Raw genomic sequence first — 24,713 nt, 5'->3', positions numbered from 1 at the left:
TTAAATTTTTCGAAAAACTAAGGATTTTCTTAGCCCAGGCAGTAGATTACCTTAGCATTTGGCACAACTTTTGGGAATTTTGAATCCTCAATTCTCTTCAACTTTGTACTTGTTTGGCTTAATAAATATTTTGATATGAGCTTCACTGATGAGCCTAATGTAGACGAAATGCGCGTCTGGCGTAATTAATAAGAATCCTGGTACCTTTGATAACTATTGAACCATATTTATATAAAATGTCTGACTCAAAGCATGTAGACTGAATGTATTAATCAGAAAGGAAATGTTTTAAAATACACGTCATTTATAGACATCAACAAAACGATGTTCCTTGACCTGTTCGTTCTGATTCAAAATCTACAATGTATTGTGATAATGGAACACATTAGGGATGAATTGCAGGAACAATTTTTTTTTTTCAATTTCTAATTATAGCAAAAGTCGTTTCTTTACAGCTAAGTAGCAAAAAAAAACAGCAAAACCTTACTAAGTGCAACGTTAATGTTCTGTCCCAGAAAAATTAAATGTGGTAGACAAATAAATGTGTTCTTAAGCTACTGTATACTTATAAAACGCAATATATCAACACAGTGTTAAACGTTATGAATTAGTATATATGTATGTGTTAACAAAAGGAAGAAAGATGTCTTAGACGTAGCCAATGATATGGTAATATGGCTATGAACCCTCGGCATTTTACTTCAGACATAGGGGAAGAAGAAACTGTCAATATTCATTAAGATGGATTGTCGGGATGTGTTATTTTGATCATGTTACGGACAATTATATTACTTATAATCAATTCTCTGAAATGACGCCATCTTGTGATCTATATTTTACTTTTCACCATGAAATCCGTAAATGGATGAGCAACTATCATTTCAGAACACTATTAGATAGACAGTATAATTGTACTTATACTTTACAAAATTGTCTGTCAATCAAATACACATAATCGTCTGCTACTCAGTACCGTCTGCAACTAAGTATCGCCTGATATTGAGTATATCCCGCCAATTTTCCTTTTATAGACTTTCATATATAATTGGTTACGTCATTATGATCATCAGTCCTTGTATCAAATTCAACAAATACCTTTTTTATCGGACTTGAAAACTGATTCCTTTAATTTTGGTTAAAACAAATTCTTTTTTTAAGTAAACATGAAAAAGTTATCGTCTATTTTTAATGAATAATCGTCATCGTGTTATTTTGTAGTTTTTTATATATTTTCCCCAATGATAATTTTTTCTAATCCAAAATGTTCCTTTGCATATTTCTATATAACATTAAAACATCATTCTCGTCTTAGGTGGTATATTTAAGTGTGGATTTTGTCAAATATTTAGGATGAATCCAAACTTTATGTTTAATAATACACCATGAAACCTATATGCAGTTGTCGTTGAAATCACCTATCTGGTATTGTTGAATTAGCTCTTGATGCTGAGTCTTATTCAGTATTGATACCGTTAAAGTAGAATTATTATGAATAAAATTACTATCGAAATTCATTCGACAAAATTCCTATTTTTAACATTAAAGATTCCAACGATTTGTGTACTGTAAACAAACAAATTTTGCGTAAGAAGTTATTTCGCTCATTTCGAGATAACATAAAACACGAAGAAAAATTGTCTACCTTGTGCCAGAAAAGTTTGTACAATCAACAATATAAATGGGAACATTAATCATTCGATGTGCAACTTTATGACACGAACTATTATTATTTTTGAGTGTAAATTCACATTGCGATAAGACGTGTCACGGTACTTGTCTATCCCAAATTCATGTATTTGGTTTTGATGTTATATATACATGTTATATTTGTTATTCTCGTGGGATTTTGTCTATATGTGTTACATTTTAGTGTTATGTCGTTGTTCTCCTCTTATATTTAATGCGTTTCCCTCGGTTTAAGTTTGTTATCCCGATTTTGTTTTTTGTCCATGGATTTATGAGTTTTGAACAGCGGTATACTACTGTTGCCTTTATTCATTGGAATCGCGAAAAGTAAAGTTTGCGAATTATCCTCTTTTCTGATTCGAACAAAAAATTCTCTGAAATTGATATTATCAAGATGCTTGATTTCTTGATTGACAACATATTTGTTACGTTCGGAGGACGTGTTTTTCAACAGACTGTCGGCATTCCAATGGAAACAAACTGTGCCCCTCTACTTGCCGACTTGTTGCTTTATTATTATGAGGCTGACTTCATGCAGGAACTTCTTAGGAAGAAAGATAAGAAGTTAGCACTATCCTTTAACTCTACTTTTCGCTATATAGATTTGTGTTCTTTCACTAAATAATTCAAAATTTGGTGACTATGTGGAACGCATCTTTCCAATCGAGCTAGAGATAAAGGATACTATAGATACAGTGAAGTCGGCCTCATATCTTGACTTACATCTAGAAATTGACAATGAGGGTCGGTTGAATACAAAACTTTACGACAAAAGAGATGATTTCAGCTTTCCAATTGTGAACTTTCCATTTCTAAGTAGCAACATTCCAGCAGCACCTGCATACGGGGTATATATCTCCCAATTGATACGATATTCCCGTGCTTGCATTTCCTATCATGATTTTCTTGATAGAGGGTTACTACTCACAAGGAAGCTATTAAACCAAGAGTTCCAAATGGTGAAGTTGAAATCATCCCTTCGTAAATTTTACGGTCGCCATCACGAGTTGGTTGACCGTTATGGAATAACCGTATCACAAATGATATCGGATATGTTCCTTACGTCGTAACTACAATCCCCTTCCCTTTCCTGAATGTGAACTACCGAATTAGACTATTTACCGGATTTGTTATCACATAAGCAACACGACGGGTGCCGCATGTGGAGCAGGATCTGCTTACCCTTCCGGAGCACCTGAGATCACCCCTAGTTTTTTGGTGGGGTTCGTGTTGTTTATTCTTTAGTTTTCTAAGTTGTGTTGTGTGTGCTGTTGTTTGTTTGTCTTTTTCATTTTTAGCCATGGCGTTGTCAGTTTGTTTTAGATTTATGAGTTTGACTGTCCCTTTGGTATCTTTCGTCCCTTTTTTATAGATTTGTTAAAAAGAATGAGTTTTGAGACTGGTTTTCAATTTATGTTAGGCATGGCCGATATTCAAATTGGTCTGTAGAAGGTTTCCTATCAATTTATTTTTCTTTCTGTTTGATGAATGATCGCGTATTCCCACAGTAATTTCAAAATACATGTAAGATTATTTTAACATTAAAGAAAATGCCCAATAGTGCATAAGGACTCTTGTAAAATTGAAATAAATGGCTAGGAATAAAATCGTGTTCCTTCCTATCTGGACTTTTTTAAGCAATGGCAACTGCATGGCGATTTGTAATTATTGTCAAAGGTAATCGCATGGTCTGTATTAACAAAATAAGAATCTTAACTGTAATTTAAAATAAACCTGCGATGGAATAAATTTCAATTAAGTTTCCGGGGCTATTGTCGGAGTAGTGTTTACACGCAAGTGATCAAAACAGTCTAGTTAAAGATTCAGTTGAAACAGTATTACAGATCTCCGTTTGCACGCCACGGTGTCAAAAACTTTTGCAATGATAGCGATGATAAATGAAAAATAAACGGAAAAGTACATGTAATAAAATAAACGGTACCAATTTTCTTGCACCTAAATCTTGTTTGAACTCTTTACTGATAAAGGCAATACATCGTTCAATGATATTTATTATTCGTGTAATGTATATTTCAATACATGCGTTTTAATATCCATCAAACATAAGGCTCAGTACAAAAATTAAGTGCAGTGTTGTAGAAGCCTTTTTCTATATTGTGCAAAAAAACAAAGCAGACAGACAGACAGACAGGCATAAGATACCCCACAGAAAAAAATCATTAGTCGAAGATAATCAGTCAACACCATGTGAAAAAAACGACGAAAAGTCAACCAGCAGTCAGCTGCGGAATATACCAAATTAGAGTAATTTCCAAGCGTCTCTTAGCATAATAAATTAGAAGACAAATGTAACTTTCCATTGATATCGAGAGACGAGACGATAAGATTACACCCTTACATGTCATTTAGAATGAATTTATTGTCTATATCAAATGTCATGCGTATCAAGTTCAAAACATTTGACATTTTCCAAGGAATCTTGATAATTCTTCCTATCCTATAGAAATTAGTATACAGTAGCTTAATTTTTTTATATTGTCGAAAGCTGACTTATACGAGAGATAAAATTAGGTCAACTTATTTATATACATGTAATGGTGTTAATTTTAACAGCACTAACGTTTCAAATAAAACGGAATTTGATGCGACTGTCATATAAGTGAGAGGTTTAGCGCTATAAAACCAGGTTCGATCCAGATTGTTTTTACATTTGAAAATGACTGTACCAAGTCAGGAATATGACAGTTGTTGTCCATTCGTTTGATGTGTTTTGTCATTTTGATTTTGCCATTTGATTAGGAACTTTACGATTGAATTTTCCTCGGAGTTCAGTATTTTTGTGATTTTACTTTTTTTAAGGAAATTTCAAATCGGAAAGTCCCTAATCAAATGGCAAAATCAAAAGCTCAGTCACATCAAACGAATGGATAACAACTATCATACTCTTGACCTTGAACGGGCTTTTTCTTATGTAGATTATGGTGCATTTAACCTTGTTTTATTGCTGGCTTAGGCTTTTGCTTGTGTAACAGTTGGATAACAAATTCATCGAATTAACAACGATGTGTGAACAAAACAAACATACATAATAGGTAAAAATGTCAAGCGACGATGATGCGTCCTAAAATAATTGATGTTTCTGGTAAAAAACAAAAACAAAAATAATCTGAAATTTTGCACACATGTTTGTTTCAGAAACATCATGAGTTAAAAATTTAAAAATGAATAAACTGAAACTCAATATCATAAAAAAATACATGTATATCAAGCAAAGGGCAGCCTGATAAGACGGAGGAGAATATGAACCAGGAAACACACCACAGTATTCAACAACTCCATGTACAAGAGGAGGAAGTCATGGAAGAAAACGAAGCTCATGATCAGTTAGGAATGAATATTTTGTCCAAAGTAAAGAGAAAAACATCAAAGGAAAGAAGGAGACCCACCAACACCACGAATTAAGTGGCCAACAGCAGCTTCAAAGAAAGAGTGGATACAGTTGTAAAAGTCGTTCGATAAAAGAGAACAGAAGGGTAAGTGAAATTGTAAAATTGAGGAGAGAACAACGCAACTTCACAAAATGCTTCAAGAAAGCAGAAGAACACGAACAAAATGCATTAAAAGAGCTAAGAGATGTCAACAGGCAAAGAATACAGACATTGAGGAGAACAGAGAACCTAAGAAAGAACAGAAGGGAAATAGCAAGAAAGATGTCACAATTTACAGCTAATCCTTTTGGCTTTGAAAAGTAATTTCTAGGAGATAAAATATCAGGCCAGTTAGATTGCCCAAAAGAAGAGGCTGACAAATATTTGAGAGATTCTCAAAGTTATCCAGACAGAGAACAACAGCTTGGAAACCAACACGGATTGATAAGTCCAGATGAACCAATAATAGAGTCAGAACAATATGTCAGAACCCAAACTTCATGAAGTGATGTCAACTCTAAAGAATGCGAGAGCAGCATCAGCACCTGGATCAAAGGGTATCCCATACAGAGTTTATAAGAACTATCCAAACCTCGCAAAACAAATATCAACGTGATATCGAGAAGATTTCGGTTACCAGATAAAAGGTTAAAATCAGAGGGTTGTTTTATTCCAAATGAGGAAGATTTTAAAGAGCTGAAACAGTTCAGTTTAGGACCATATCGTTGAGGAAAAGATTTGTCTTGTAATCTTGGTGAAGCGGGTTACAACATATATGCTTGAGAACAACTATATCGACATCTCAGTTCAGAAATGTGGCAAACCAGGGTGCCTCGAACATACAAGCGTTTTAACAAAGATTATCCAGGAAGCCAAAGAGAACAAATGCGATTATACTGTCCTGTGGTTAGACTTTGCAATCTTGCAAAAAGTATACCACACAAGCTAGTAGATTTAACTTTGGAGAAATATCACATCCCTAGTGAGGTTAGAGAAATGCTTCAGGACTATTCTAACAACTTTATAATGGGGTTTACAGTTGTAGACTATACAACAGCGTGGCAAAGGCTAAAAGTACATTTGTGATTTACTATTTATGATAGAAATATCAGCAGAGACGATGAGCAGAGGGCCTGTCTTCGGGGTCAGTCAGCCACCAACAAGAGCATTCATGAATGATATGACAATAACAACAAAGTCAGTTCTGGAAAGCAAGTGAATAGTGCAAGAATTAGGTGAGCTGATATTAAAGAAATAAAAGGTGCAGGAATGAAAGATCAGAATTGAAGGACACATCATACCAAAAATCATGGAGAAACTAGTCAAAAGCTTGGGCAAGTGGTTTAGAGACTCCTTGAACGACAGAGAAAGTGTAGATGAGATGGTACCACAGGCAGGAAAGTGGGTGGACCTTATTGACAAGTCTGGCTTACATTGAACTAAAGGCAGGTTGCTATCAGCATCGAATATTGACCAGGATCACATGGCCTCTGTTGATATACGAAGAACCTCTAGCCAAGGTTGAAAGTTAAGAGAGGATGTTCAACAGAAACGTACGCAAATGGCTTGGGGTTCAAGAGTTTTAGCAGCACTGGCTTGTACAGCACCAGTTCATAACTTCAACTACCACTGTCTTTAATTACAGAGGAGTTTAAAGTCACCAAAGTTATCAGTTATGATGTTAAGAGACAGTAAAGATGACAAGGTGAAAGAGGCAAATTTTGATGTCAGAACATGAAGAAAATGGGTGGTAAAGAACGCTGTTCAAGATGCAGAGAGCAGATTAAGACATAGAGACATAGTGGGAGTGATAACATCAGGGCAATTTGTTTTTGGCAACATTCAGAAACCATTATGACAATCATCAGATGCAAGGTATAGAAAGGAATTTGTTCAGCGAGAAGTTCGTCGCAGGAAAGAAGACGATCTACAAGTAACAGACGAAACAACAAGGGCAATATATGAAATGGTAAATGGCAAGACAAAGAAATTTCAGTTGGCATGATATGTGGAGAATGGACGGTCATAAGATAAGCTTCTTACTAAGATCTACAAACACTCACAAACTTTATAATGTTGAAACTGATTGAAGGCCCTAGTTGTAAGTTGTGCGGGCTTCCCGCAAACTAGAACATGAAGAGCTAACAGTGCCATTGGAAACAAGACTGGAAGAAGCGCATGAGAGAAAGATTGCCAAGTACCAGGACTTTCCAAGAGAAGAATTGGAGGACATGCTATTATCCAGTGGAGGTAGGCTGTAGGGGCTTAGTTTCTCAAACATTTTAAAGAGCCTTGTGGCCTTAAGGACTAACTGGACCAGTATGAAGCTTGGTCGGGAAAGTTGGGAGACAGACAGAGGAAGCTTCTGGTTGGGTATGGAGGAAGAGAGAAGAGCAGTGGAAAAGCTAGCTGGTTCCTGAGCCTGATCAGTCGGCGCAACCCCTGAAGATTGTCTTGGACAGCGCCGAAACAGTCGAGGAGAGGGGATCCACCTGATGATGGAACCAGCTGAGCAGTGGAAACTCTGTATGTAAAGTGTAATATGAACGTTTGAATAATACGTCCTAACTCAAACTGAACTTAGCCATCATGTTTTTACCGCTATGAAACATCTTTGTCATAGATGATCACATTCTGGTTTTTCCTTCTATTTGTAGTAGCTACAGTCCTGTCTTCTTATTACCGAATGCGACTTGTTGTCAGAGGTTATAAATGTCACTAGGTAATCAGGTTTGCTAAAATATTATACAGATATAAAAGTTCACGAAGAATTCTGAAAACAAATTTAGGTCAGATTGGATGAAATACGTTAAAGATAGATGTGGATATAGCAATATATGGTTGTAACAAGGAGACAATTTTAATTCTAAATGGTTGGGTATCAACTTAAAACAAAAGCTATTTGATCAGTTTTAACAGAAATGGAGCGCAGATATTGATTGTTCATCAACAGGTTTGGCCAAAACATTATTTAAACAAAAATTTGAATATGAAGAATATCTAAATGTTTTTAAGTAATAAAGATAGAATAACATATTGTAGATTTAGAACGGGGACCACAAAATACCCATCGAAACTGGTAGATCGATTAAAAAGTAAGATCACAAAAATACTGAATTTAGAGGAAAATCAATTAGGAAAGTCCATAATCACATGGAAAAAAAATTACAAAACGCATCAAAAACGAATGGACAAGAACTGCCATATTCCTGACTTGGTACAGGCATTTTCAAATGTAGAAAATGGTGGAGTAAACCTGGTTTAAAATGAACGTATTAACTATAGATATCGTTATTTATGTCAATGTAACGAAGCGGTGATGATTTTCATTACAATTTGCAGTGTAGCTCTTTGGCAAATTTTCGAGCACAAAATGTTTGGATACTGTTTTCTTGCACATAATTAATATACTAAGGTGTGGAAAACTATTTCAGTTAAAGTACACAAAAAAGCAGTACAAATTTATCAGTTATAACTTTTCAAGTAAGTCTTCCTGGTTAATTACCACTCTTCGCAGCTACTGTTTATTTTATTTTTTATCTCATCTTGGCATGTGTGTTTATGTTATATTATAAGTTTTAATGAGCTTCTTTGTACTATTGTAACTGTTTGGTGGTTGAAAAATAAAGAATCAAATCTATCCTTCCGAAACACCTGCGTTTGACACCAGTTTTCAGAGAGGTACGTGTCGTTTTATTTCTAGTTTTCTGCGTAGTGTCACTGAAATTTGGAGGACCAAATCAAGTATACCTTTTAGGGTTCGCTCGACTTTAGTGACCCAGCACGAGATATTTTGGAATTTACAGGTTGGTTAGAACTTTTTGTAAAAAAAATCCACTAGCACATCATAGAAAAGCAAGTAAGTAATCTATGTTTCAAATTTTATAACAAAAATCTCTGTATTAAAGGCTGTGGATTTTCTATAAAGATCTTGATTTATTTGCCTCAAAGTACTCTTTTTCTATTAAAAGCAATGAAACAGTAAATAAATAATAATGCTTTGCATCAAGTTTCCCCTTGGTATATGTACAAAAAGGCCTATCTATATTATTCATTATATCTGTAGTATTGATACAATTGAAGTTTGAAAAGTTCGTACAAAAATGGCTACAGAAGGGGTCATAAACCTTAAAAGCCGAAATATCATAGTCAAATGGCTTAAGGTGGTATGGGTGTCTTCCTCCATCTTGGATTGTAAAAAACAGAGAATCAAAGGTCCAGATTTTCCATCAAGTTAGCAAAATTTGATGCAGGAATGCAGATGTTTAATGTACATTTTCATTTAAAAGTACCAATTTATAAGAATATAACTTCTAAATATTGATATTTTTGCATGCAAAAATATCAATATTTAGAAGTTATATTCTTATAAATTATAACTTCTAAATATTGATATTTTTGCATGCAAAAATATCAATATTTAGAAGTTATATTCTTATAAATTGGTACTTTTAATTATTTTTGGTTGTTTTTATTATTTTTTTTTAAATTGGCATTTTAAGGGGAGGTAACTCTAAAAAAAAAGTGCATTTTCTGAAGGATTCTGTATGGAATTTTCCTATTTTGTATTTTAGCCAGAAAAAACGTACGGTGACCCTATCTTTTCTTTTGATATTCTCAAAGTAGTGTCTGAAAGCTATCTTTTCCTGAAGTATTTAACAATTCGATCATTTTGTTTAGTTTCTAATCACAAAATGGTGTTTTTTCCTGTATAATCCATACAAAATGTGTCATTTTGTCCCGTCCTGTAGCTTGAGAAAATGCGCGGTGACCTATCATTTTTATTATATTTTTCAACATGTATCAATAGATACAACGTTTTGGCAAAGTATGAACAAATTCTATCATTTTTATTTTAGACTCCCATACCACCTTAATGACCAAAAGTGAACTGAAAATAATAGCCAAATCCATCTAAGGTCAACTTTGCCTGGTGGAGATGAAACCTTACTTAAATATATAAATATATATATATATAAACTTATGAACGAGGCCAAATGAACCACGTACATCTGTAATAACGTCATTACTTTCCAAGGAGAAAAGGGAGTAAATTATTTTTACTGTGCTCTAGGAAGTAACATACATAAAATTTTGCAGACGACATTTTCATTTTCTGCAAATGAGAATTTTACAACTTTGTTACCGTGTTTAATTTTCGGAAAACAATAAACGTCGAGGAAATTGATGTCTATTAGTTATGTCAAACGACAATGAGCTAAAGAGGCTGCATAATGTTAAAGTTCATAGGACACCGTTTTCTCAAATGTCTGTATGTTTTAGTACTTCTATCTTAGGTGTCTGTTTTGTCTATTGTGCTGTGTTGTACGTTTGGTTCTTGTGTATATAAATAAACTCATCATAGATACTAAGACTAAATATAGTATATACGCCAGACGCGCGTTTCGTCTACAAAAGACTCACAGTGACGCTCTAATCCAAAACAGTTAAAAAGGCCATTATATTATACCTAACTCAATTACATAACAGTTGTCAATTTAAATTACCTAAATATAAAAAGATGCAGTATATGGTATGATAGCCAACTGGTCATGTGAATGTGTTTGCAAGTTATATATTTAGATCTTTAGGATGTGCGATTGTGCAAGATGTACACAGAACTTTATTTTTTTCAACGAAATGTAATGTTACTAGTATTTAGCATTCGAACACTGAATAACAAATATTTATATACATTTGGTCATATGATTCCAGAGTTTTTTTCGTATTTAAACATCCATGGCTGATAAATGTTTTAAGTAGGAGCGTTCCTGGTAAAGGTAATTGAAATATAGAAGAGAGCTTCTGACGTACGAAATTATGAAGGGTTATTTTCATTACACATTGAGCTTCAGAAAACGAAAAGTAAGGATATACAGAATCTACCAATTTGTCAAAATTTGGTTTGTACACTATTTTGCAGAACAGTAATTTCAAGAAACCAATTATCTCGAAGCAAACTAAGATCTTAATTGTTAATGGACAGCCGACGTATTGCATAACACAAGGATCTATACAATATGTTTAATGATAGTCGTGTTGGTCTGTCTTCGGAAATGAAGGAACTGTCAAGATCGTTAGCAGAAATTAAATAAGATTGCTTGGGATGAATTTAACACTGAAACCTTCTTGTAAGGCATTGGAGATACATCACCCTATCGACATCTAGGATAATTTGTCAATTCCTCGCATTTTCATCAATAATTTCTTATGTATTACTCAGCTACTTGGGTGTTGTTTTATTTTTGCATCATAAAGCCGACTTAAATTTATACACTGAATTAGATTCATATAAAGTTTTGCAGACTATCTTTTCGGTGGACAGTCAAGATAGTTTTACCAGAGACATATAATATATGTCTCTGGTTTTACACACTTAATATTAATAAAGGTTATTGCATTCAAATAAATGCCTATTGAATTTTGTAGACTTATTTCCGGTGAATAGCCAAAACAAAACCCAGTTTTACACATCGAATTAAGATGAAGATCATGTTTTCATAACCAAGTTTTGTTTTTGACTGTTTCTCTTTTTGTCTTTATCCATTACGCTGTTGGTTTTAACAGTCGGCTTGTGAACTTTCGAATTGATTGTCCCTCTGACAAAGACTTTGGTACCTTCTGTCACTTTTTTAATTTTTAAATAAAATGCAAATCTTATGATTCAAGTATCAATTTCTTAAAACAAATACAACAATCATGAAACTTGTTTTCGTTCATAATTATGTCCTTAGGACAAACATCACATTCCCTAGATCTATATTGTTGTCAAAGCACTATTATTTTTTTATGTATTTCAGCAGCCCTTTTTCTTAAATTGGTGGCTGACAGATAATATCTTCACAAGGAATAAATTTGAAATAGAATATAATTACTCATCAACTTTTGTTGAAATATTTATATAAAAGATGTTTCTCTAAACTTGTGATGTTCATTTTTTACAAAATCTATGTTTTTATCACAATTTTTCATAAAATTTCACTGAAATTAAAAGTGTCCTTCCTTTTCATATGAATATTCTGCATTACACTTATGAAATACTTTGAAGTAACTCTGACTAATTGAACAACATAAAAGTGCTGACAGATGGACAAACAAACAAAGCAATTACTATAGGACATGACCAGCTAGTCAGGGAGACCCTTTATAAAGGTGGGCACCAAAAAAAGTTACAAAAATTATTATTCTCTGTAATATAAATATTTTAAAAAAATCTTTTATTTTACAGTTTTTGTGTTTATATTGAAATAAGAAAAATGTACAGGGTTCATTAATCAAGACCCAATTGAAGGTTTATAATGTTTAAAACAAAAACAAATATAGGCATATATTTAATTCTCAACAGGTAACATCACAGTGATAAATTATTGCACAATAATATACAGCGATAAAAGTCTTAGTCTAATGAATATCATATATACCATAAATGTGGGATTCAACCTTTGAACCTTTCAAACAATTTACCATTTAAAATCTGGTTATAAGCACTTTTGTAATGAGTATAAATGGTAGCATTTAAACAGAATAAACTTAACAAGTAGTACAGTTATAATAAACATCAAGCCATAACTTTATAGTAATGTTGTCAACAGTTAACAGGTGAACGACCGAATACCAAATAACAAAAACGCTAACTGGTTAACGACCGAATACCGAATACCAAAAACGCTAACTGGTTAACCGGTTATCGACGACCAAATACCGAATACAAAAAACGCTAACCGATTAACTGGACATTTTTTTCAATTTTAATAGATTTGATATAAATTTGTGTTGAAAATCAAATCATTAAATAGTTATGTGTTTTATTTAAAAAATTTCGTTGTGGTAATTAATTTGACAGATCAATTGTCCAGTATATAATAATTGATTGCTATTGTTAATCCGAAAAACATAAAATTACCGTAATTAGAACTTGTCCCTCAGCTTGGGGCAAGTTCTTAATGAAACATAATTAGTATACATGTTATTTTAATTTTAGTTTAGTGAGTAATACGATTAAATTTTACGATTTCTTCGTTAGTTTATTTTTGATCTAATAGCGTGTAGACCTACTTTTAAATGTAAGGCTTTGTTATACTTTAAATGAAATGCTAACTAAAATATTGGGAAATGAAAACCAATGTGAATGTACTAAACATATTCGCTTCTACGAGATCAAGAAGGTTTTTTTATTTTTCAATCTGAAGTTGATACAAACGCCATAGTTGATACGGTGTATCTGAATATTAAAAGTCAAACTTTGCAAGGAATCCTCACAGACAAGCCTTATAATGCTTAAGGACAAACTTCTATTCAAAAAGCGTAAATTTATGACTTGGATAGAAGGTTGTCACATTGACACTCATACCACATCTTATAGCTATGTGTAGGATACTAAAGATATAAGTCTTTCAAACACCAACTTAAACTACCAGTTAACCGGTTAATTGGTCGAATGATTATCCGAGTAACCGGTTAGGCAATAGTGTACGATTTGACAACACTACTTTATAGTCAATTTATTTATATTTCTTTCGGTACTATTTGTACCCATTTACTGGCAATGAAGCATCATTCTGCATAATTAACATGTGCTTTATATATTTAAAACCAAAACCAAACACATGATAAACATATTCTACAAATTGATCAATTATAATCTTAAAACCAAAACCCTTCAGGTAAGTCAATACTTAAAAAAAATCTGTTTATGCCACTCTAAAAATTATGTTTGATGTTGCCAGTCCATACCTCGTGGGGTAGGGTAGGTATTTTTGTTTTTGGCCAACAACATAAGTTAAATATTTTAGACAAAAAATTATATGGGAGCAGAAAACTCACAAATCTCAGGTAGACTGCTTTTTATGTGGGTATGTAGGCAAAATCCAACAATTTAAATTTAATTTTTTTGGCATTAACACATGTATTATTTTCAGCTTAAAACAAATAGAACATGGTCTTTATCACTGAACTAGTATATATTTGTTTAGGGGCCAGTTAAAGGACGCCTCCGGGTGTGGGAATTTCTCGCTACATTGAAGACCTGTTGGTGACCTTCTGCTGTTGTTGTTGTTTTTTTTTCTATAGTCGGGTTGTTGTCTCTTTGGCACATTCCCCATTTTCATTCTCAATTTTATCTGTCATGTTTAATGAAAATCTGAGGTATAACATAACCTGAGATAATGTTGACCAATGGCAAATAGTGTTTCTTCTATTGAAGTTAATGTAAAGTTTACATAATTGGATTTTTGAAATTTTGTTACATGTAAAAACTCATTGAAATAGCATCAGAATATTAATATAAAAAAGGTTGTAGCCTTTTAATTCTAGAGATACAATCAATCTGAAAAAATACTGCATACAAAATTTAATATCCCCATGTACAGTTTTTCATTTACAAAATGTATGTTTAAAACTGCCTTTACATGCAGAAAGTAGATCATTAATGAAAAGACACATTTAAACTACAACAGTTTATAGGTACAGTGTAACCTGTGTATTCCAACATACTGGGAGACTAGAAAAATATGTTGGATTAAACAGGGTGTCGAAATACTCAGTTTTTTTCTGCAAGGATAGGCATATTTTAAAAAATGAAAATGTGTAGGTTACAGCAGGATGTTGAAATACTCAGGCATCGGATTAGACAGGTTACACTGTATACTGAAAAGTTAATTAATCATGTGTAAAATTACACATTTGATGGAAATTCTGAGTCCAAAGGCTATAAATCTGTGAAGAGTATATTTAACTGGAACAAATTAAACTTCATTTGCACTAAATCATCATGTATGTAATTATGAAATATAAATATTTGTAAATAATAGCCTAGAAAAGGGCTGTAACACCATCAAAAGTATGTAACAAGAAAGAAACACTACTTCATTTGTGATTAAATGTATCAGTATTTAACTACATATTCAAAGAGTGTAGACAAGTACAACTTTCATGATTTTTTTCAGAGCTGAAAGAATATAATTTGGTTTATAGTATTGCATGTATATACATGTGTAAAATCTATTTAGTTCAGAATTATTTGGTTTAAATAGGTGAGTTTCAAAACAGAAACACCCCAACTAAGATAATATAAATCAAGAAACAGATCATATTCATAGTTTGATATAAAATTACCTGTCTCATCAATCTCTATACCGATACAACCTTGTACGATGATATATAATCTTTTGAAGAAAAAAGATACATACAGATAAAGTTATTTCTTGTGAAATCTAAGTTGTTTATTCCATCCTAGAAACTACAATGATTTCATTTTCAAAAGATATTTTAATTATTGATTTTATAAAATTCTGTCTAAAATTTCACACGGTAAGTTCTGTGTAAATAATATATCAGTTGTAACTTTTCTTTCTATACAATTTGAAAAATTCATAATGAAAGTTTATGACGTCAAAGCATATAAAGCATACAGACTAAATATCAGAAAAGATATGACCATTATTATACCAAGCCGTTATACTAAGAAATATGAAGAACAAAAATCAATTATAAGTTGCTTCCACCTAAATAATAATGAATGCATTATAAATGGACATCTATGATATTTTCCATCCAAAACAAAGGTATAAAACACCATTTAGAATGGTAAAAATTTATTGCTGCCTTATACAGTTCTAAATAAAGATTTTTCATTAACCGCTTTCAGAACACAATAAATTTGTTGATCAGCACATCTTACATTTATGGCACATACATTATAGTTACATTACCAATAATAAAACTGACATCAAATTATATAGGCTGTTAAATAAATGATAGAAGTATGGATATTTAATCTTAGAAATATACTACTGGAAATACATCTCATTTACTCCTATATTGTCCATTATCAAGTTACCAAGTCTGTCAGTTATATTGTCACGTATCTTATCATTGACATATCAAATCAACAATAATTCGGTCGACACTGAATTACATTTTATTTATTCTGCCTTGATGAAAAAGCACATATGAGGTTAATGGATGGTAGAAAATTGAAAAATCTTTGTAGTGAGCTTATCTGTGAATTCTATTAACCAATTTTGTATACAGAATGTATACACTCAGGACAATTTATGTGAATCCTGAATAAGAAACCATTCTGATAGAAATGAAATTATTTGACGTTGTACATTTCATATCTATTGATTTTTGTAATTATATAATTTGTTGTTTAATAAAATATGTTTTCACTAAAAGGAGGCATCGAGTACATGTGTACATACTTAGTATTGTCAATTTTCAGACTTTAAAAAGTGTCAGTACTTAATGTTGTTTTTTTCATTTAAGAACACTCTGTCCATTGCTTCACATGATCAGGTATAATATAAGTTGTATTCCTTTCATGGATCCAGGATTTGAGGTAGGAAGGGATAACATTATGACCCTAGAAATTTTCCTTTAATTTGGTGAACGCATTTTATTCCAAAAATTTTAAATGTTCAAACATTACTGAGAGCTTGAACCGTTGCTCTCCAGCTTGAATCAGCACCTGTTTCAAATGCATAATGAACACATAAGAGAAAATAGAAGATATTCCCTCTTAACACAATAATTATATAACATATTCAAATTTAATACTTAATGCAAAGAATAACTTTAAATTGAAGGAATTGAAAACAGTTGCTCATGAATTAATTGAAATATCTGAAATGATTTATCTTCAAATATTTTTTTCATTAACATAACTAGAAGTTTCAGAGCTTGTATTGTTCACCAGGTATAAATGTATTTGCCTTAACCATGAAGAGCTACTCTTCAACCAAATATCACCTATCTACCCTTTAACTTTAGCAGGTATCAATGTATTTGCTGTAAAACAAGAATGGCTATTTTCCAACCAAAAATCACACATGTTCCCAAGCTTTAGCACGAATATGCACTTCACATATTTCTTTTAGATATTTGAAATGATTTTTTAGGCAGTTTACCATTTTAAATAAACAAAAAGATATGTGGTAGATTTATCACCAAATATGTATTTACATGAGCATCATGACAGTGACTACATGTGGAACAGGACCTGCTTACCCTTCCAGAGCACCTGAGATCAACCCTTGATTTTTGGTGAGGTTTGTGTTGCTCAGTCTATGTTGTGATTTGTAAACTGTTGTTTGACTTCTTTTTTTCTAGCATTGCCATTGTCAGCTCATTTATTGACTTATTAGTAAAATATCTCTCCTTTATTTAATGTATCATTGGACAAAACTTTTAAATAAAACCCTTTTAACATATAATTTGTGGTAAATGATGATACCAAGTGATGATTATCAGTGGCAGATGCAGGGGGGTACCGGGGTTGATTTTTTTGGACGATCAATGCATTTGAATGGGGACATGTAGTTGGAACCCCTCCCCCCTTTTCCTTGGTTAGGAATCCCTCCACCCCTTTTTAAAATGGCTGGATCCGCCCCTGGTAATAGTTCAAACTTAACCTCTACCTTACAAAACTAAAGTATCTAACTAAGGTAAACAACAAATGTAGGTCAAGCTACAAACTAGACTAATTAATACCCTCTAGAAACAAGGAGACTTTTTTATGTTTGTATGTTGAACGATGAAACACCATTATATTGCACAAGTACATATAACAGGAATAAAAGTCCATTTCCAGCTTAAATTATCTGAAAATACTTAAATAGGATAATGTTCTACTAATCTTTCCAAGCAGTATAACTTAAATACATCTATAAGACATGTAGAAAATCTAAAGATTGTAAAGATATTTTAAGCTTTAAATTTATATTTCTAATTGTTTTAGATATTTCAAACACAGAGCACTTTTACTTTTCTAAAAGCAATGACATGATCAAGACAAGCTTTTAAAGATTGAATATCGTTATAATATGATCAAGTTTGACGAGTCATATACAACTCTGGAATGTAATAAAATGAAATATGAAGTAAAATAATCAAATAAAAAACCAAGAAAATAGAAAATCAAGAAAATAATAAGGTGTTGTAGTATAAATATTTCATCTGTTAAGTGTAAAATTTGACTTTTCTTTAAATCTAAAATTCTGACAGAAATATTTGTTTCTCAATAAAATTACACTTTTTCACAAATAATCAAATCTTTAAAATTTGAATTCAGCTATGTCAGAACCAATTAACAATGCACAAATCAATGCAAATACTCTCTTTTCTCAATTACTCTTCTTCTTTGCATGATTTGTCCTTTTATATCAAATTGGACAAAACTTTGTGAATAATCTCAATGTCTAATATGGTGAGTAAGATGGTGTCAGGATTCTTTACTGGTTACATGTTTATTTGTAGCTTCTGAGAGTTTATTTTTCTCATCTGATATGTCTGAATTGGAATGGTTTACACTTGTGTTAGACTCTGTGTTGACTTTATTCGCTGCACGAGCACCTGTATCTTCTTTAAGCTTTTCATTATGACCATCTGCAGGTTGTACTTTGCTCAATCGTACAACTTCCAAAGACATTGCTTCAAGATTCTAAAACACACAAAGAAATTATAATGAAATTTGTAATCTATTTTACACCCTGACGAAATTTTTATTTTTGTTTACAAGATAGCAGATTATTAAATAAAGTCTAGATCTATAATATGTGCATTGTGCAGATTTGCTGATATTTTTTTGGGAAGTTTGATGTCGACAATCAAACCCATTCTGAACCCCAATTGATGATGCTTTTGTTAAAGACATATCCATTAGAAGAATAAAAGGTGAACATCTTTCAAAGTTATACGATCATGACAATTCTCCTAAAAAATCACATTTAATTAAACTTCTCCTGAACTTATATAATAGGGTAGACATAGAACTGACACTTTCAATAATGCCGATGACTTCTGAAATATCCTTACATCGTTGGCTTATGTCATGTGAACAACGACAATTGAGCGTGATGTATTTGACTATCTATCCGTCTAATTGAATCAATCTAGATTAAACCTATGCAATAATCAATATAAACATTCCCTAATGTTCGTAGTTTGGAGAAACTGTTTTGAAGAAATAGATCTTGATAATTATTAGGCTATTTAGGTTAAATTTGGTTTGAAATGATTTGAAAAAGAAAGAAAAACAGTGATTAACTTAAAAAAAAATGAAAAAGAAATGTTTTCACTATTCATCAATGATACAGCTGATAAATAAACATTTCAAAATGTATTCACTATATATCTGGGATGTATGAAAATGAAGCAAGGTACAACATGCTCTCAACACAGGGTTCTATCCTATAGCACTATTGTGTTGACCAACAATATGGCAGCAAAGGGAAATACCTGTTACAGGTACTCAAATTTTGTCAATCAAAACTTTCTATACATATAATGCTGCAAATGATGCTCTTTTATACATGTGCAGCTCATATAGTTGTGATTATCAGTTATTTTCATGTATTAAATAACTTATAAGAGTAACATTTCTCTCATAATTTTAATGGTTATATTTTTTTGTATAATCCATCAAATTTTAATGAATTCTAAATTTTATGCCACATAATTATCCTGATAGTGTTATATTCATGATAATGTTATACATGAATTCACATTCTTAGCACATAAACTTTGATCTTTACACATGTTGTATTTACCACTGGCCATAAAAAGACAGCAATCGATCAACAATTCACCATCATCTTTCAATAGATATGCAGTGTTGTTTAATTATATATACAGGTAAATTAGTTAAAGATATGAACAAAATTACTCAGAAGAATTTTTTAAAGTACATTGAAGCATATACAACATGTGCTTTTTATAAACCCTGCTTTTAAATAGAACAACAGGTTTAGCCAGATTTTTTAACCTGCTAGTTCACAAGGTAACAGTCTCCAGAAGGATAGGGCCCCCTACTCAGAATCCAAGCTGCCAATTCAGTGCTATTACACCTATATACTGCATGCTCAACAAACGGTTTTATCCAGCCTGGAATTAACCATGTGCTGTAAAAGTACTAAATCTAAAACTAAAACACAATCTAATTCTTTTCTTAAATGTTACCAAATTCTTAGCATTCCTAATGGTTTTTATGTCACCATACATCATAACTTCACAAAGAATAAGTCTATTTTCTATAAATTCTGTAGATGTATAATGGATAAAAAGTAGTCATAATCTGATATTTTGCAAAAACAGATAATCAAATATCTAGGATGGTATTTTCACATCAATAAATAGATTGGCCAATATTTATAGAGCATTCTTTTTTCTATTTAATAATTCCCATTAGGTTGAAGACCACACTAAAATTGTACATTGGAGTAAAATCAATTCCAAAACCAGGTTCTCCTCATTGCAATGATAGCAGCAATCTTCCCTAACTTTCGCTTCTATTTTCATGTCTTTCCAATGGAAGTGGGAAGTCCCCTGGGAGAAGAACCATTACGTTTACTATATTAATGCCAAAAAGTAACAGAAAATTTGATAGATGTGCTTTCAAAGCATTTAGATCTAGTGTTATATAATTTTCCTGCAATCGATTATTTTACTCTAAGGGAAAATTATGGACAAGAATAGATCGATGGGAATGATGAAGATAAGCGGATTTTGTTCTAAAAAATTGCTTTTACATTACTATACATCAATAAAGTGATATTAAAATCCTGACTTGGTTCACAATTCATTTACTTCTTATAGTATTCATTAGAATCAATTTGATTATGAATAATATTGAAAATGTTCAAACAATAAAAGAAATCTAATTTTCAGGTTCAATTTATAAAGATATTTAGAACAAAGAAGTATATATATGTGTCAAAAACAAAAGCCAGAGAGGTCTCAAAAACCCAAATGATGCTAACTTAAATTAAATTGTCTTTTACTGGTAATCAGTAATGGTAATTCAGAATTTGAAGTAAACAGAAGTATGTAGATGCCACAAAGAAAGCTCACTGGCTGTTAGAAATTTAAATCATATTTGAAAAGGGTAGAACAATTAATATCAAAATGTGTAGAGCAAAAGAGGACCTTGGTAACCCGGTCGACGTCCCAGCTGGGTTGTTCTTCGTATTATTTGTATTCATCATGCATAAGCGTTTTCCTCTACTTATTTGTATCCCCCAAATATCAATAAACCCACAATATAAATGAATTGCAAAGAATCTACCATTTTGCCAGTTTTCAATTCATCAATTTATGTCAGTCAGATAAGTAATAAATAATGTTGTATCACTATTCTTAAATATAGGCCTGTACTCAATTATACTGTATAATATAACCTATTAGTGCTTGGCAAAAGACAATATTTCTTTTATGAAAATAATATACAGATGTACGAAAAAATGTGTTCTTTTACTATTAATTCCTACTATGCACTTGTAACTGAATGAAAGCAATATCATGTAATACTTTGCACTGTGTATTAACTCTTATTTGAATAAATCTGATTTTCTAAACATCTTGAGATCTTTGTTGAATTGATGAAATCAATCTTGGCATAAGTTATGTATCTGACAACTAATTGATCACAAGAAACTGGAATTAAAATATGCCAAGAATATTGCATTACTGTAAGAAAGCTGCCTTATTACCATTTCAAGTCATGTCTTTATTCTATTGAATGTAATTACCATAAAAGGTAAATGTGATTATCCATCGCTGAATTTCACAATGGATCCAAACATGTTATATTACTTCAAAGCAATCAATTCTTTAACTTTATTGTCATTGAGATATGCAAATAGGTATTTAATGAATTATTCATTAAGATATGCAAATAGGTATTTAATGAATTATTCATTGATTAAATTCAAAATTGTTGTGGTCAATTTATTGATAAAAGAGAGATAACTCCGTAGAAACACATTACTAAGGATTCTTTGGATACTTCTTTCCTAGTTTTTATTAGACAGGAAAACCTTGAATTAAAATGTTTAACATATTGCAAATTTACTGTATGATTATACACAGACTTTTGGAATATCGACTAAAATACAAGTTTTCATCAATCCACAAAACATTGGTATCCACGAATATAAATGAATCCACAGTATATCAATCATAATTTACACATAATTAAGATGATATAAAAAAAAAACCTACAGTATAAAACAGCTTTTAACTTGAAAGAGTATCTCTTGAGCATATTACCTCAAGAGCCACACAACTTCTATTCGCACAGCAATTAGCGAACCAAAAGTTCAACCAATATCATGAGCAAGTTTTTCACTCATAAGTCATCATAATAAAAACAGGGAATATTTTCCCTTGGTGTGTAAAATATCTATATCAGATTGTTTGAGGGAATAGGATTGTTTGTTCTACCACATATCAGTTAAACTGACAATAAAAATACCACAGTAAACATCAGGATGAAAGTTTTTGCAGTGTTTTAAGGCATAACGTTATTTTCTAACTAGAGGCTCTAAAGAGCCTGTGTCGCTCACCTTGGTCTATGTGCATATTAAACAAAGGAAGCAGATGGATTCATGACAAAATTGTGTTTTGGTGATGTGATGTGTTTGTAGATCTTACTTTACTGAACATTCTTGCTGCTTACAATTATCTCTATCTATAATGAACTTGGCCGAGTAGTTTCAGTGAAAAATGTAAGTTAAAATTTACAAATTTTATGAAAATTGTTAAAAATTGACTATAAAGGACAATAACTCCTTAGGGGTCAATTGACCATTTCCGTCATGTTGACTTATTTGTAAATCTTACTTTGCTGAACATTATTGGTGTTTACAGTTTATCTCTATCTATAATAATATTCAAGATAATAACCAAAAACAGCAAAATTTCCTTAAAATTACCAATTCAGGGGCAGCAACCCAACAACAGGTTGTCCGATTCATCTGAAAATTGCAGGGCAGATAGATCTTGACCAGAAAAACAATTTTACCCCTTGTCAGATTTGCTCTAAATGCTTTGGTTTTTAATATGAGCCAAAAACTGCATTTTACCCCTATGTTCTATTTTTAGCAGTGGCTGCCATCTTGCTTCGATGGCCCGGTCACCGGACACATTTTTTAAACTAGATACCCCAAAGATGATTGTGGCTAAGTTTGGATTAATTTGGCCCAGCAGTTTCAGAGGAGAAGATTTTTGTAAAAGATTACTAAGATTTACAAAAAATGGTTAAATGTTGACAATAAAGGGGAATAACGCCTAAAGGGGTCAACTGACCACCACTGATGTATAAAAATGATAAAGTCTCATCATTAACCTTATCCATACAAATTCTGTCATCCTAGGTAAAGTGGGGATGGGATATTGAAGTTAGTTACAAATGGTTAACACATGCAGTCTTTCAAAAAAAAACATGTTTAACCCGCCACAATTTTGCGCCTGTCCCAAGTCCGGAGCCTCTGGCCTTTGTTAGTCTGGTATGATTTTGAATTTTAGTTTCTTGTTTATAGTTTGGAGTTTAGTAAGACGTCCATTATCACTGAACTTGTATGCATATTTGTTAAGGGGCCAGCTGAAGGATGCCTCCAGGTGTTGGAGTTTCTTACTACATTGAAGACCAATTGGTGGCCTTCAGCTGTTTTCTGCTCTATGGTCGGGTTGTTGTCGCTTTGACCCATTCCCCATTTCCATTCTCAATTTTATTTTATTGGTTTGGTTGGACTTCAAAAACCGAACATAACTGTTCTGGAAAAAAACAGCTGATTACAAGAACCAGTAGCCTTTTTACTGGGCATTGCACATCTGCTACCACTATATCGATTTTGTTATGCCCTTAATTGTATAACATCTCATCAACTGGTTTAAGTTGAGGGTTAGTGTATATCATTTTCCTAAACAATACTTGTAATGATATGTCAAAAGAGGGGCGAAAGATACCAGAGGGACATTCAAACTCATAGATCAAAATAAACTGACAACCCCATGGCTACAAAAGAAATAGACAAACAGATAAATAATAGTACAATAAACACAACAAAGAAAAAAAGACTTAAGCAACATGAACCCCACCAAAAAGTGGGGATGATCTCAGGTTCTCCTGAAGGGTAAGCAATTCTTGCTCCACATGAGGCACCTATCTTACTAAAAAAAACCAGGATGAACATAATACATGAGAAAAAGTATCACATATGTGAACCAGTCCATCCGATGTACTTTATCTAACAGTACTGGTAAATATGTAATTGGATGCCCTTGAAAGTCTGGGATGTCCTTGAAAGTTTGTGATAACCATGTTTGGAAATAATTTCCTACTAATGTCATTTTAATGAGAATGTTGAAATGTCTCTTTTCTTCACTTAAATCACATCATTAAACAATTTACAATATTGTAAACCCTCATAGTAGTCATTAATATTGCCTTTTCCTCGTTAAATCACTACTTCCATAAATTGGATAAAATGGCTTTTATAATGTCTCAACTCATAGACATCCTTTTTTTTTCTGCACATTTAGAAAGTTTACCAGACTGCCTTATCAGAAAATATCAAATTTAATTTACAGAGAAGAAAAGGGTAATTTAATGAAAAGATGTCTTCAGGACATTTCAGCATAGACAAATTAATAAATGTATAATATGTTTATATCTAAGGACAGATAGTTTGGCTTGGATTATTTGATTTCAACATGCACTTAAATTAACCTTATTTGCCACATTTCAAAAGAAAAAAGACTGTTGTAGAAAGTTATATGCAAATTGGCATGTTGTGTCTAATACAAATATATTAAACACTAACTTCTTTATATGCATAAATGCAGTTACATGACTCACGT

At 32.1% G+C, this 24,713-nt stretch overlaps 1 protein-coding gene across 2 annotated transcripts in view; it reads right to left on the bottom strand.

Annotated features, from left to right (window-relative positions):
* The window catches only part of LOC139524022 (GRIP1-associated protein 1-like), a 92,496-nt gene that overhangs the window by 22,862 nt on the left and 44,921 nt on the right, over positions 1–24,713 (bottom strand). Inside the window, exon 28 of one of the 2 annotated variants that reach the window (XM_071318549.1) lies at positions 17,176–18,516. The exons of the other annotated variant lie outside the window; for it this stretch is intronic. Within the exon in view, the coding sequence (XP_071174650.1) occupies positions 18,298–18,516 (219 nt within the window). The 3' untranslated portion in view covers positions 17,176–18,297. Of the gene's footprint in view, positions 1–17,175; positions 18,517–24,713 lie in introns of those variants that run through there. 2 annotated transcript variants of the gene reach the window in all.

Source organism: Mytilus edulis, chromosome 1 (genome assembly GCF_963676685.1).
Source record: "Mytilus edulis chromosome 1, xbMytEdul2.2, whole genome shotgun sequence".
NCBI lineage: Eukaryota > Metazoa > Mollusca > Bivalvia > Mytilida > Mytilidae > Mytilus > Mytilus edulis.
This window is presented reverse-complemented; position numbering and strand designations above follow the sequence as displayed.